Here is a 13,053-nt window from a genome sequence, read left to right as displayed (position 1 = left end):
AAGATAAAGTATAAACCAGACGGGAGCATCGAAAGGTATAAGGCTAGACTTGTAGCCAAGGGATTCACACAAGAGGAAGGCCAAGACTTTGATGAAACTTTTAGTCCTGTAGTTAAAATGGAGATCATTCGCATTGTGTTGAGTCTAGCCATTAAACATGGATGGACATTAAGCCACCTGGATGTAAAAAATGCATTTCTGCACGGGGATTTAAAAGAGGAGGTCTACATGGAACAACCCACTGGATATGCAAAACGAGACGCCAAAAAATATGTATGCAAGTTAAAGAGAGCACTCTATGGTTTGAAACAAGCTTCACGTTCCTGGTTCAACAGTTTTTCTTTAGAGATACAAAGGCATGGCTTCTCTCGGTCCCTTTTGGATCACTCATTATTTATTCACAATGAACAAGGCGTCACTACTCTTCTATTGATATATGTAGATGACATCATCATCACAGGGAACTGTAAAAGCCACATTGAGCGGGTGAAGAAGTTATTAAATCAGAGATTTAAGATGAAAGATTTGGGAGAGCTGCAACATTTTCTTGGGGTAGAAGTTGATAAAAGAAGTGATACACTCACCCTTACTCAACACAAATACATGTTGGACATTCTCAGCAGAGCAGGCATGACAGATTGTAAGTCGTTAACAACTCCAAGTGTCATTCATCAGAAACTGAGTTCAAAGGAAGGGGATATATATGGAGATCCCACTAAGTATCGCAGCTTAGTTGGCATGTTGCAATACCTGACTTTTACTAGACCTGATATAGTATATTTGGTTAATCAGGTATCCCAGTTTATGCATGAACCTCGTATGTCACATAGGAGGCAGTCAAACGTATACTTCGTTACCTGAAGGGTACAGTTGGTGATGGGCCGGTATACAAGAAAAGAGAATTAGATCCAGGCGGGGGCCATGAGATCGTCATTTATGCTGATGTTGATTGGGCGGGTGATCCAGATGAACGACGATCAGTATCCGGTTATTGTAGCTTCATTGGACCAAACTTGGTATCCTGGAGCAGTAGAAAATAAAAGGCGGTTGCTAGGTCAAGCACTGAGGCTGAATACAGATCGATGGTCGCTGTCATGGCTGAGGCTACATGGATAAGACATCTCCTGACAGAAATGGGAGAACTGATTGCTTGGTCACTGTTACTGTGTAACAATCAAAGTGCCATCAACATGTCCTTCAATCTCATCCATCATAGTCGAGCAAAACATATTAAAATAGATCAACATTTTATTAGAAAAAAGGTTGAAGATAAAGAGATTGAGCCCATGTATGTGCCAACTGAAGAACAAGTTGCTGACATCCTCACTAAAGGGTTGACAAAGGACAGATTTTGGTTTCTGAAAAGCAAGTTGTTCATTGTTCAGCACCATGCACAACTTGAGGGAGGCTGAAAAGAAGTTGTCATTATGTATATGCCGGACCCGACCCGATTTATATACTGGATCGGGTCCAGACCCAATCAATGTATAATGTAAATTAGCATGTTATTAAGGGGTATTTCTGTACCCTAGTTTTATATACTCAACATATTAATAGAATGAAAGGCGCAGCCACGATTGACTGACTCTCTCTCTCTCTCTCTCTCTCTCTCTCTCTCTCTCTCTCTCTCTCTCTCTCTCTCGGTGACAGGTCTGTGTAGAGATCAAGGACTCCTTTCTCACAATTTTATCATCTAAGTGATCCAAGACCCATGGACTAGCTGAAATTCCACGGTCCAGCCATTCTCCCATTTGGCTGTCATGCTTTTGATAAGGAACTCATACCAACAAGCCCTATTGATGTGGCGCTTTTCAATCCAGTAAGAGGCTAGAGATTCCTGAACTTAAATTTGTGTAGCTCAAACCACCCACTTTCTTTGTATTGGCAAGGAAATGACCACCATTTCACAAACAAAACTTCAAGGATTCTGTCATATGTTCTAATACCAGATCATGCCTTTATATTGGAATATTGAACTTGATACATTTCCCTTCACCTTTTCAAAGAATCTTGAACTGAACTTTCCAATCCCATTTGCAGATGTGTTCCTATGGACACATATGGACAATTGTATGGATGCATATATACACACGTGCACATGCACACACACACATGCATGTATAATTGTACATGGAAACTATACATGCTACTAGAATACATTGTATAAAATTCACATTGAACTATGTCAGTTTGCATTATGAGTATTCTTTTAATCATATCATACCCTCTCATTTCCCAACGGCAATACTAAATGTACCTGTTGTCTAATGGTTCATGTAAAAAAAGGTGCAGGCGTGAACACAAAGACAACCTAAAGAAACGACCCTATTACCTGTGTGCAGGAGGCAGGATTGGAATTCCCAAAAAGAAAAAAAGCATTCATCTCTATTCCTTAGGGATTCCATACTAAATCAACTTTATGTTATTACCTTGCCTCAAACAACATCAACTGGAAGAATTGAGAGCATCTCTATCTGAACGAAAGGTCTTCGCTTCAAACCAACAAGTAAATGAAACATCTGGAGGTACAATTTTTCCATTTGGAAAGGCTAAATGTCAATAACTGGATCTATAGAACATATCACGAAGTTCCATTTATCATATCTTGTCATCGAGAGATAATCCACAATCAGAAAGTAACTTTTCTTCTGTTGTACCTTCTATCATCTCTTCCCCATCTAGAGATAATCCACAATCAGAAAGTAACTTTCTTATCTTGTAAATAATGTTCTTCTCAATTATAAAGCATCTTATAAAGAAATCTAGTAGTTTTTATGGAAAAGTGGAAGCTACAATAAAATAAAGGCTGCTACATCAGTAGAATCGAATTCTGTTTCCATGATTTTCATCATGTACACCAAGAATGAATAAAAATGTAAATGTGCTCACCGATGACCTTAGCATACGGAAATAGGAATTTTAGCAAAAATACAAATAAGTTCTTTGCTCTAACTGGTTTTAAAGTATCATATTATCATGAATAAAATGGAAAAGAGACATGCTAAACAACTAAGATAACAAAGTACAATATGGATACCAACCTCCAGCATATTTACTTCCAAGGTTTTGGATAGCATCTATTATAGCCAAAGATATCTGAGGAAAGCTTGTGCCAAAGGCCAGCAATGTAATGTCAGCAATTGTGTAGTTCCATATTTTTACTTGTTTAGTCTCAAGTTTGAAGTAAGGGCCTATAACAACAACTGACTTTGTTTGCTTAACAATATTTTCCATTGATTGAAAGAAACGGACAGTAATAGCTGACAAACCAATGAAACAATAGGCCAGTCCAAGAAGATATATAAAAGATCGTAATCCATTTCCTAGGGCAGTTTCTCCACGAAAAACAAGGTAGCTTTCACAAGTTTCAACTGATGAACTCCCAAACTTGCCCATTTAAAATGTTGGGCAGTGAAAATCTTTGGCGCTTTCTATGGCATGTTCAGTTCCTTCTTCCTCAAGGCCATATAGTACCTCTGTATGCAGTATGCACAACTGTGTCTCTTTTGACACATAGAAACCTGAATAAAGAAAGATGAATTTAAATAATGGTTAATCATATACAAATAATAAACATACAGAAAATAAAGAAGGCTATGACAACGTAGACCATTTGACCTGAACGAATTCCAAAAATTTCTTCACTTCAATACACCAAATTCACTACAGTTAATAAGAAAGAGTTAAAACATTCATCTATACTTTCGGTATCATCAAACGAAGAACTGGTTTATTTCTCATGCAAAGAACAGAGAAAAAATTATTTCAAGGCAATTTAAAAAATTAGCAGAATCAGATGAATATAATGTATATTGACGCAAATAGAGTGTTAAAATGTATGCATTTAAGTATTCATGTATGCTATTATATACATGTATATTATGATGTATAGTTGTATATAGTTGTATATTAACATAACCCTCAGGGGTATTTTTGTCTTTCTTATCATATGTACTTAGCACATGCCATTAGGGACTTTTCTTTCTTTTTATTTTTTACTTTTCCTATCTTTACTTTTTTGACTTTTTGACCATGGACTAAATTGTCCATACTATAGGACTGTTGGGATTCTCCCCAGCAGTCATAAATGTGACCCATGGAGCTCCCAACAGCTCTATTGAGCTCCCCTTTGTTGAACAAATAAGGGACCTTGTCCCCTCTTATTTGTATGGTTCTTAAGAGCATTTTATCAATAAAATACATTATTTATTTTATGTTCTCTTATGCTATTGTGCCTAGACATCTTGTGACTATGTATTTTGCCCATTAGTGGCCTTGTGACTTTATGTATCTTGCTCATTAGTGGCTTGTTATTGTGTGTTTAGGGATATCACTTGTGATCCCTCTTTTCATTACATGATATCAGAGCCCATTCGATTCTCTTGATCTTAGAGGTCTTGCTTGTGGTTGTAATACCCATAATTTTTATCAGATAAATAAATTTAGATTTTAAGTCATTAAGGTGATACACGAATATTTTATTGTTTTAATTATTTATTCGTAATTGGATCTTGGATAACCTATTTGGATCCTTGAAGTAAATCAGATTTTTTATGAGAAAATTTCTACAACACTTTAGTGGGAATTGGTATAGCTTAAGGCGATGTTCGGATCCACAATATTGCATTTGGATCTTCGATATCAGAATTTCAATATTTATCTGGATCCTTGTATTGAAACCATAAAGATCAATGTACATTTAGCTGGATCCATAATAATTCATTTGGATCCATAGTTCTAAACCAGAGTATGATCAAAACTTTGGATTTCTGGATCCGAATTTATTAAAAGGATTGACGAAGCACAATGGATCTTGGATCCATATCAATTTATGTCAATTTTTGGATAACGTAAATGGATCTATATTAACCTATGAAAGACCCACAAGATCGTATTGAAGAATAAACCAAATGTATTAAGAATATAATACTTTACTGCCTAGGAAAGAGATCCAGATCCACGAACAGATCCGGATAAGTCGAATAAGGATCCATAAAGGAACCATATATATACGTATAATAGTATATATATATATATAAATAAATAAACATATCGCGTGGATCCATAGTTGGATCTATTTGGATCTGACCTTCGGATCCACTCCGTAAAGTTGTCACGGATCCACATCGCTTGAAGGACACGGATCCAACACGCGGTTGGATCTCGGGTCTCGGATTTGGACCCAGGCCCGCACCCTGCATATTGAAAAAAAAAAAGAAAAAGAAAAAGGCAACCCGATATGGGTTGCCCGATAAAAAAAAAAAAAAGGAAAGTTAGGGTTCAGTGTGAACCCTAACAGATATCGCATGGGGAGGGGGTGGGCCGGAGAGCAGCCGCCGGGGGCGAGAGTATCGGCCTCCTCCATTTTCGGGAGGCCACCCTCCTACTAAAGAGGGACCCTGGACTCCACTTCCATCCCTCTCTCGCTCCTCTCTACCTCCCGCACCCTTCCTCTCTCGTCATCGTTGTCGCCGCCAGCGACCTCCCTGCAACATTCTCTCTTGTTCGAGCTCGGGTAACATCGCCGCCACCTTCACTTCTCCTTTTTCCGGCAGCACCACCCAACGACGACCCTCCTCTCGTCCCATTCCATTCTCACATTCGTCGGTGAGCAGGAGTTCGGCTGCACCCGGATTCACGGCAGAACGAGAGGGGAAATCAGCAAACAAGGTAGGTTTTACTGTGATTTCACATATCTACTGAGTTTTCAAGTATGTTTTGGATTTGCCGTAACTCCTAACTCGAAAACAAAATTGGGGTTTTGGGTTTGCCGTGAATTCCCAAATCAAAAATTTGGGATTTAGGGTAGGGTTTATTACGATTGTTGAGGATGTATTTTGTTTCAAGTTGCGATGGTTTGTAATACACCCAAATCGAAAAGATTTTAAAGTTTTGGAGGGGTTTTCGTGTGGATTGCAACTACGGGCCTTTTCGTGTAAGGCAAATCGGTCAATACCCCTTTGTATGACTGATCAACATGGGATCAGGCAGAGTGAACACGGGTTTGACAGTTATGCCTTGGGTATTTCATGTGGAACATTAAGCATAAAGCGTTTTACTGCGAAAGGGGCCTGTTGAGAACATGTTTTAAATCCAGATCTGGGATTTTTTTTGAATCGTGTATATATTTATATATATTTAAGGGTACATATATTGTAAGAGGCGCAGTGGGAGAAGAGTTGATTTGTATTTGATAATTTTCTCTTCTATTATGAACTTCAAAAAGAAAAATAATGCATTTTTACCATGTTAATTGATATCGAACGTTGTATTGCTGGTTACCGATTTTACTTGTAGCATGTCGTATATGAGTTTCGTTTTCTTGAACATGTGTTATGTTGAGACTAAATTGTTTAGTTGTAATTTTCTTTAAAGCGATATGCAATATCATAAATCAGTGGAGTATGTACACAGTTAGATTTGTTTCAAGTGTGTAAGCATAAACTGTTAGGTTGGAAAGATTCTTATGTTTTAGTAGTATCTGTGAGAGTTGCCTCAGAAATTATACTTTGAACTTAAGCTCTGCACTTCTTGTCAACATATAACCTGTATAGAAGTGGCGTTGAGCATTTGATGGAAGTGGGCTGAAGATAGTAAACATAAAGTGAAAATTTACTTTGTAATTCTGCCAAGAATTTCTGTTAGATGCATATATTAACTTTCGTCACAGACTTCAATATAAGTTTGAGTAATAGTTTACTAGTCAAGTAGGTATATTTTACTTTGGATGTGTCAGTTGAGAGGTCTGAACTGAACTGACAAGGCACCCTTGGACATATGAAACTTCATCTGAGTCACCACGATGGATATTCGGTAATCCGTGTATAAATGTCAAATTTTGGTTGTAATATTAATTCCTGTACGAAGGAACACCTCTGTCTTACTGGTGAAGAACATGTTAGATATCCATTACAAGATTCATTTACTTAATGTTGGGAGTGTTAAGCATCTCACGTGTCCAGCCGATATATATGTCCAGGTTTGTATTCTGCAGTCGCACACACTCAGTTTCTGACACATTTTGCTGCACCTATCGTCGCACACCCACAGATGTAAACATGTATTTCTATGGTGATCCTAACTGTGAATAAAACAAGTCTTTAATATAGTCTTCGGCACAAACTTTGAGAGCCCAACAGCCGCCGACCCTTTTGCTGGCTGTATATGCGCGCTACCCTGGTAGCTAAAGGTGGGCGATATTAGATACCTGAAAAAAAAAACAGTGTTTTTAATTGCCATTAAGAATTGTAATTCGTTATGAGATTGTAGGTGGGCTTTCTACTTGTAGTTGGATATATGTGATGTGACCTATTTGTGAAACACTATGTTTTACACTTTAGTAATAAATCGAATTGTAACTTGATATAGAAATGGGTGTATGTGCAATTTGGTTTTATCTGAATTTTTTTTCATATAAACTGTTGACATTCAAATATGGAAATGTCTGAGTTTTGACTGCTTTCTGTAGAAGAGCTATGAGACATATTAATGAAATGTCATTTATTGAAATTGTTTGTTGCATGTAAAGTTATGTGAATTGCTTTCCCTTGTCCACTAAGAATTCAAAATGAATGATAGGGAGTTTGGGAATCATGCCTAATTGGGCAATATGGATTGGGTACCTAATGCAGGTACTTCGGTTAATGAACGTGTACTCAATGTCAATAACATTGGTGAGAAAATTAAAGGTTAATTTCTGTGAGCCTGACTGGTTGAAAGATATCGGGGCATTTGTGTCCGATTGGTTTAAAAGTACCAAAGCATTTAGAATAATGATCATAATACTGATAAGAACTTAAATTTAATTCTTGTTGCTCGACTGGTTTAAAGGCACCGGAGCACTTTGAGTGGGTTATGCAATCAATATGACAAAGGATGGGAACTGTTCTATACCCCTTGGTAAAATGACTAAGGTTGGGAATTCTACTGCTGTGGTAGTAGAAGGAAGTTGGGGAAATGCCCTGTACTTCGGGAAATTTATTAAATGAAAAGATTAACCCACTCAGATTCGGGCTTACCTTAGAGAGGGTAGGTGGTACAAAACTCCGGGGACGTGTTTAATTGTTTCGAGCTAAAGTGACTCGTTGGTCCCCAGTCCTCGGAGTTGGGGGGGGACCCGGACTACCAATATGTCCTAGGTGGTAGATCTTTGTTCTTCTGCAGAAGTTAGGGATGCATCCTGTTTTGGTTTGGCCTTTGGGAGATTCTCTCGGTCACTGGCCGCTCCCTTGGGATTTCAGTCACAGTTAGAATGTTTGGGTTAATAAAACAACTTTGAATAATATACCCCCGAATGTTCTCTTCTGTGATGGTTGCCTTGGCCCGTGTGTACCCGCGGGATAAGAAAAGATAAACATCAATTAGAATATTTTGAGTATCACAGTGATTGGAGTTACTAGGGAGACATGTTTATACTCTTCCAGCATGTTCTAAGCTTGTGATAAAATGAAATACTGAAAGGTGTAGATATGAGATAATTGAATTCATATTGTGGTTATTACATGATTGATATGCATGTTGCTGCTGTTGCACAATCTGCTTTACTTGCTTATGTATATGTCTGTTATAGTTGTTGCATAGTCTGCTTCACTTACTTTTAAGCATTCAATGGAATCGGTGGCCATGATATATTTAAATGCTGTAAATGATATTACCTTATCATGAAATGAATTCTGTACTCCTGCAATGGTTGATTTGGTCTTGGTAGTGTTCATATACTCTAGCTAGAAACTTAAATCAACAATGTGCAGTAGTTTAGTAATGTTCATATTCGATTGCTATGCTTTATTGTCCGTAATTAAACAAATCCTTTGCATACTTGTTACTTAGTATATTTGCCAAATTTATAGTAATTCCTACTTAGACGTGGTAGTCTAATTTCAATCAATTTACTATTTTCCAGGTAAAGGATGTGGTTTATAAGCGGCTACGGGATGAGGCATCGGATCAAGGTTTTTGGATTTATTGTTCCAGGAATCGCTTGGGTTTTCTCTCCACCGTAATGTCTCGAAATGCTTAACCCTATATTATTTCTTGTTTCCGCTGTTATAAAAAAAAAAAAAGTCTTCAAATTTTGGGTTAAAATTTTGGGGCATTACAGTGGTGATTGAAGATCGTGACAAAAGTGTGTTGCCTTCTCTTTGTCTTTACCTATCTTTTTTTTGTCATGAAGCATGAATCAAGAGTGGAGCTCTCCTTCAAACTGTAAAACCCTGTATTTTTGGGAATTTTCAAAAAATCCATGTAGGATAGGCTTCCTTCTTTATGGCCTTCCCCAATCAGCTTCTTTGACTGACGATCCTGCACTCGACAATCACGAGAAGAGAAGGAAACATTATATCCACGGTCACATAGTTGAGAAACAAACAAGAGATTGAGATTTAATTTGGGAATATATCTAATTTATGGAACATGAAATCCTTTTGAATTTTGAGAAACCTTTTCAAAATTCCCTATTGCTTCAATTTCTAGTGATGTTCCATCGGCAGTAAAAACATTTGATTATTTTGATTTATGACATTCAGATAATATATTAATATTTGGAGTCATGTGGAAAGAAGCACCTGAATCAAGAAGTCATAGAGTTTTACCTGGATCGGAGGTGCTCACGAAGGAGGTTGCAACTCCCATAGATGAAGATGCTCCTTTGAGTAGAGGTCCAAGTGCTTCCACCAATTGAGTGAGAGACATACTTCAATGGAAGTTTCACTCGATTCTTGTGGTGGTCCGACAGATGCTACTTTCTTCTCATAGGGCCTTTTTAATTTTGGATAGTGAATTTTCATATGTCCAGGTTCACGACAATAGTAGCAAATGATTTTCTTTCTCTCAAAATCATCATTTCTTCTACCGTAGTTAGGTCTATAAGTCCTTACGAAGTTTTCAAGTTTCAAAACGGCTAGAACTGAGTCATCATCGCTTTTAGCAATTCTACATTTTAGTCTATTTTCTTCCATACTCAATTCCTCTATTGTATCTTCAATTAATGGTACTTTTCCACGATGAAAAAGAATAGACTTAGTGGATTCAAATTCCGGTCTCAATCCACTAATAAACTGAAAGAAATGCTCCACATTGATTTGGTTTTGGCGGAGTTCAATATCATGTGGACAATGTCACTTTGGTTCAAGAAGAGCTAATTCTTCCCATAATTCCGACAAGCCATTATAATACTCTCTAATACTCTTGTCCCCTTAAACCATATTTCTTACTTTATTTTGAAGGTTACACACATGTGCAATATCTTTAAAAGAATACATTCTCTTAAGATAGTCTCATGCTTCATTTATATGTTCAAATTTTGCTAAACTTGAGCATTTCTTTATATCAACACTCGAAATAAGCCAAGACATAATCTTGGCATGTCCCATACGCCATTCTTTCCACTTTTCTCGTATGTAGATATGGCCTTAACTATTTCTACCTTCGTGAGAGGTATTTCCTTTTCTCCTTCATCTTTTGTAAGAATTAGAGTAGGTTCCTTATCGGTTCCATCTACTAATCCCCATAAACCCTTGCCCCATATAAGATGCTTCATGATTGAAGCCCATATGACATAGTTGAAATCATTTAGTTTGATGGGCTTAATGGTGACATTATCATTGTCATCCATTTTACAATTTTTGGTGAAGTAAGAGTAGAAAGAGAAAAAAAGTGAAAGGATACTCTACCACAAGAGTGAGTAAAAAAATACTTCTCCAAGCTTTTTACGCTTCCACACGATCACCCCTTCAAGGAAGATCACTTTCTTGCAAGAAACTTGTGTGGCATGCTTCCCAATGCACCGAAATAACTTGCTTCAACCAAGTTCTTGAAAAGAAGTCGTTTCAGGTTCTTGAACCCAAGTCGGGTCTGTGCATGACCAGACCCGATTTCTGTATTGGATCGGATCCAGATCCAAATGATAAAAGTCTGTTGTAATTATGTATTTTATTAGAGAGTAGTTTAGTACCCTAAAATTATGTATTAGTTATATAATCAATCTCTAATACAATAAAAAACACGTTGGAACCATTTGACGCGTTTTGCAGCCTCTTCTTCAATTTTTGTTCTCTTCTTTCTTGCACAGGTGAATGTGGAGATCTTCACGTTTTGACATAGTATCAGAGCAATGTTGAAAGTTGGGCCTGAGATTGCTTTCCAGAAAGAATGCCCAAGGAGATAATCTGAGTTCTTCAAGTCAGGAAAAATATCTCTATCCAACCCGATCCCTGCGTGCATCTTCTTCCCTTTCTCTCTCTATTCTATTTCAGTCCTGGTAAGAACCCGATTTCTGGGTACATCTCCTTCCTCATTTCTTTTCCTTTTGGATTTGGTAAAAACCAGAGTTACCAGTCAAGAAAACAGGAGCGGGAAGCGAGGCACTTTCAAAATTTTAGGAAGCGGGGAAGCGTGGGACCACTTAGAAGAAAATTATGAACTGTCTCGGAAGTGACCTAGGAAGCAAACCGGAAGCGAGGGGGAAGCAAAAAAAATGGGGAAGCGAGGGGGAAGCGTGCTTCCCATAAAAGGGAAGTGTGCTTCCCAAAAAAGGGGGACGCTTCCCCACCCGTTTCGAAAGCGCAACGTTTTGTGCTTCGGGGAAGCGCGCTTCCGGTAACTCTGGTAAAAACCCTTTCAACATGCGTCCTCTTCTTTTTCTTTTCTGTTTCGGTTCGGGTAAGAACCTTAACGTCTCCCCTTTTCTGTTTATCTTCTTCTCTTCTCGTTTTGACGTCAATGTGTCCTTATCTTCTTCAGATCTGATTCTCTTATAATCAGTTAACTAATCCCAGAGGTGATACTCTTTTATGGGTTTTTGGATACCTCGATCTGCATATTCAGTCGTTAAGATTAATGCTTGTGGTATTTCCTGTTTTTCGAATTATTAATACCCCTGTTTCATGATTTATCAAATCTGGAACCAGTTCTGCGTTTGATATTCATTATTGAACTATTTAAGTCTGAATACTATACACTCTAAGATCAATATTGTGCTGCCTCAGTTTGCAAGATCCTGTTTCACGTTTTCACATTGGTATTGATTCATTTTTTATATTCAGGTCTTGTTTTGAAAACTGTTTAGTCAGTTACTTTTCTGATCATACCCGAATATAATACATCTGCCTAAAAAAAAGGCAGGATATTCAAGTGACTGAATTTTTTGTTTGATTCAGAGTTTTCCTTTTCCTTTTTCTTTCTTTCTCTTCTTTTCCACTATCTTTGAAAATGGACTCACCCTTCCCACAGTCAGGTCTTTCTTCTAACTTTCTTAGCCAATTGGTCTCTGAAAAGTTGAATAATTCCAACTTCTTGACTTGGAAAAGGCAGATTGTTCCTTTTATAAGGAGTCAGGATCTCTCCGGTCATCTGAATGGATCAGTCTCAACCCCTCCAGAATTCACCTCGTAGGAAAAGACGGACGATAAAGGGGCATAATCCATTGTTCTTCTCAAAAATCCAAATTATGTTGCTTGGATGAAAAGAGATCAAGCATTAGTGGCATACATCACCTCAACACTCTCACAGAAAGTTCTTGTTGCCATTCCCGATGATTATTTAACCAAAGAGTTGTGGGACAAGTTAGTTCAGACATTCGCAGATCTCTGAAGCAAGAATTGTGTCTCTCAAGCGAGAATTTCAAATGTTGAAGAAAGATTCGATGTATATTATGGAGTACCTGAATAAAATGAAAGGCATTACAGATCAACTGGCTATTGTGGGATGTCTCGTCAGTGATAAAAACAAAGTGCAGCAGACCTTGAGTGGATTGGGGCCGGACTATCATGTTCTGGTGACATCTTTGTTGTGTCTTTCAGAGCTTCCAAAATTTGAAGATCTTCGTGCAAAGCTACTACAGTATGAAATGACCCTCAAAGGGTTCTCTGAGGACACCCATGTTCATTCAGAAACTCAAGATGTGCTGGCCACGGGACTGACTTATGGTAGAGGCAGAGGAGGAAATTCTTTTCAAGGAAAGGGAGGACAAGGGAGAAATGTCTTTGGTGGTCGTGGTATACTTCCAACGCCCAATATACAGGTACAAAGGCCTATTCCTACCCGTTTCCTATGTAA

At 37.9% G+C, this 13,053-nt stretch overlaps 1 protein-coding gene across 3 annotated transcripts in view; it reads right to left on the bottom strand.

Moving 5' to 3' along the window:
- The window catches only part of MHX (magnesium/proton exchanger), a 94,822-nt gene that overhangs the window by 69,367 nt on the left and 12,402 nt on the right, over positions 1-13,053 (bottom strand). For all 3 annotated transcript variants that reach the window (XM_089996352.1, XM_089996354.1, XM_089996353.1), the window contains one exon: positions 3,042-3,521. In XM_089996352.1, the coding sequence (XP_089852478.1) occupies positions 3,042-3,396 (355 nt within the window). In that variant the 5' untranslated portion in view covers positions 3,397-3,521. The remainder of the gene's footprint in view (positions 1-3,041; positions 3,522-13,053) is intronic.

Source organism: Nuphar pumila, chromosome 2, assembly GCF_984573655.1.
Source record: "Nuphar pumila chromosome 2, dmNupPumi1.hap1.1, whole genome shotgun sequence".
In the NCBI taxonomy this organism is placed as follows: Eukaryota; Viridiplantae; Streptophyta; class Magnoliopsida; order Nymphaeales; family Nymphaeaceae; genus Nuphar; species Nuphar pumila.
The sequence above is the reverse complement of the archived record's forward strand: the minus strand, read 5'-3'. Positions and strand labels throughout refer to the sequence as shown.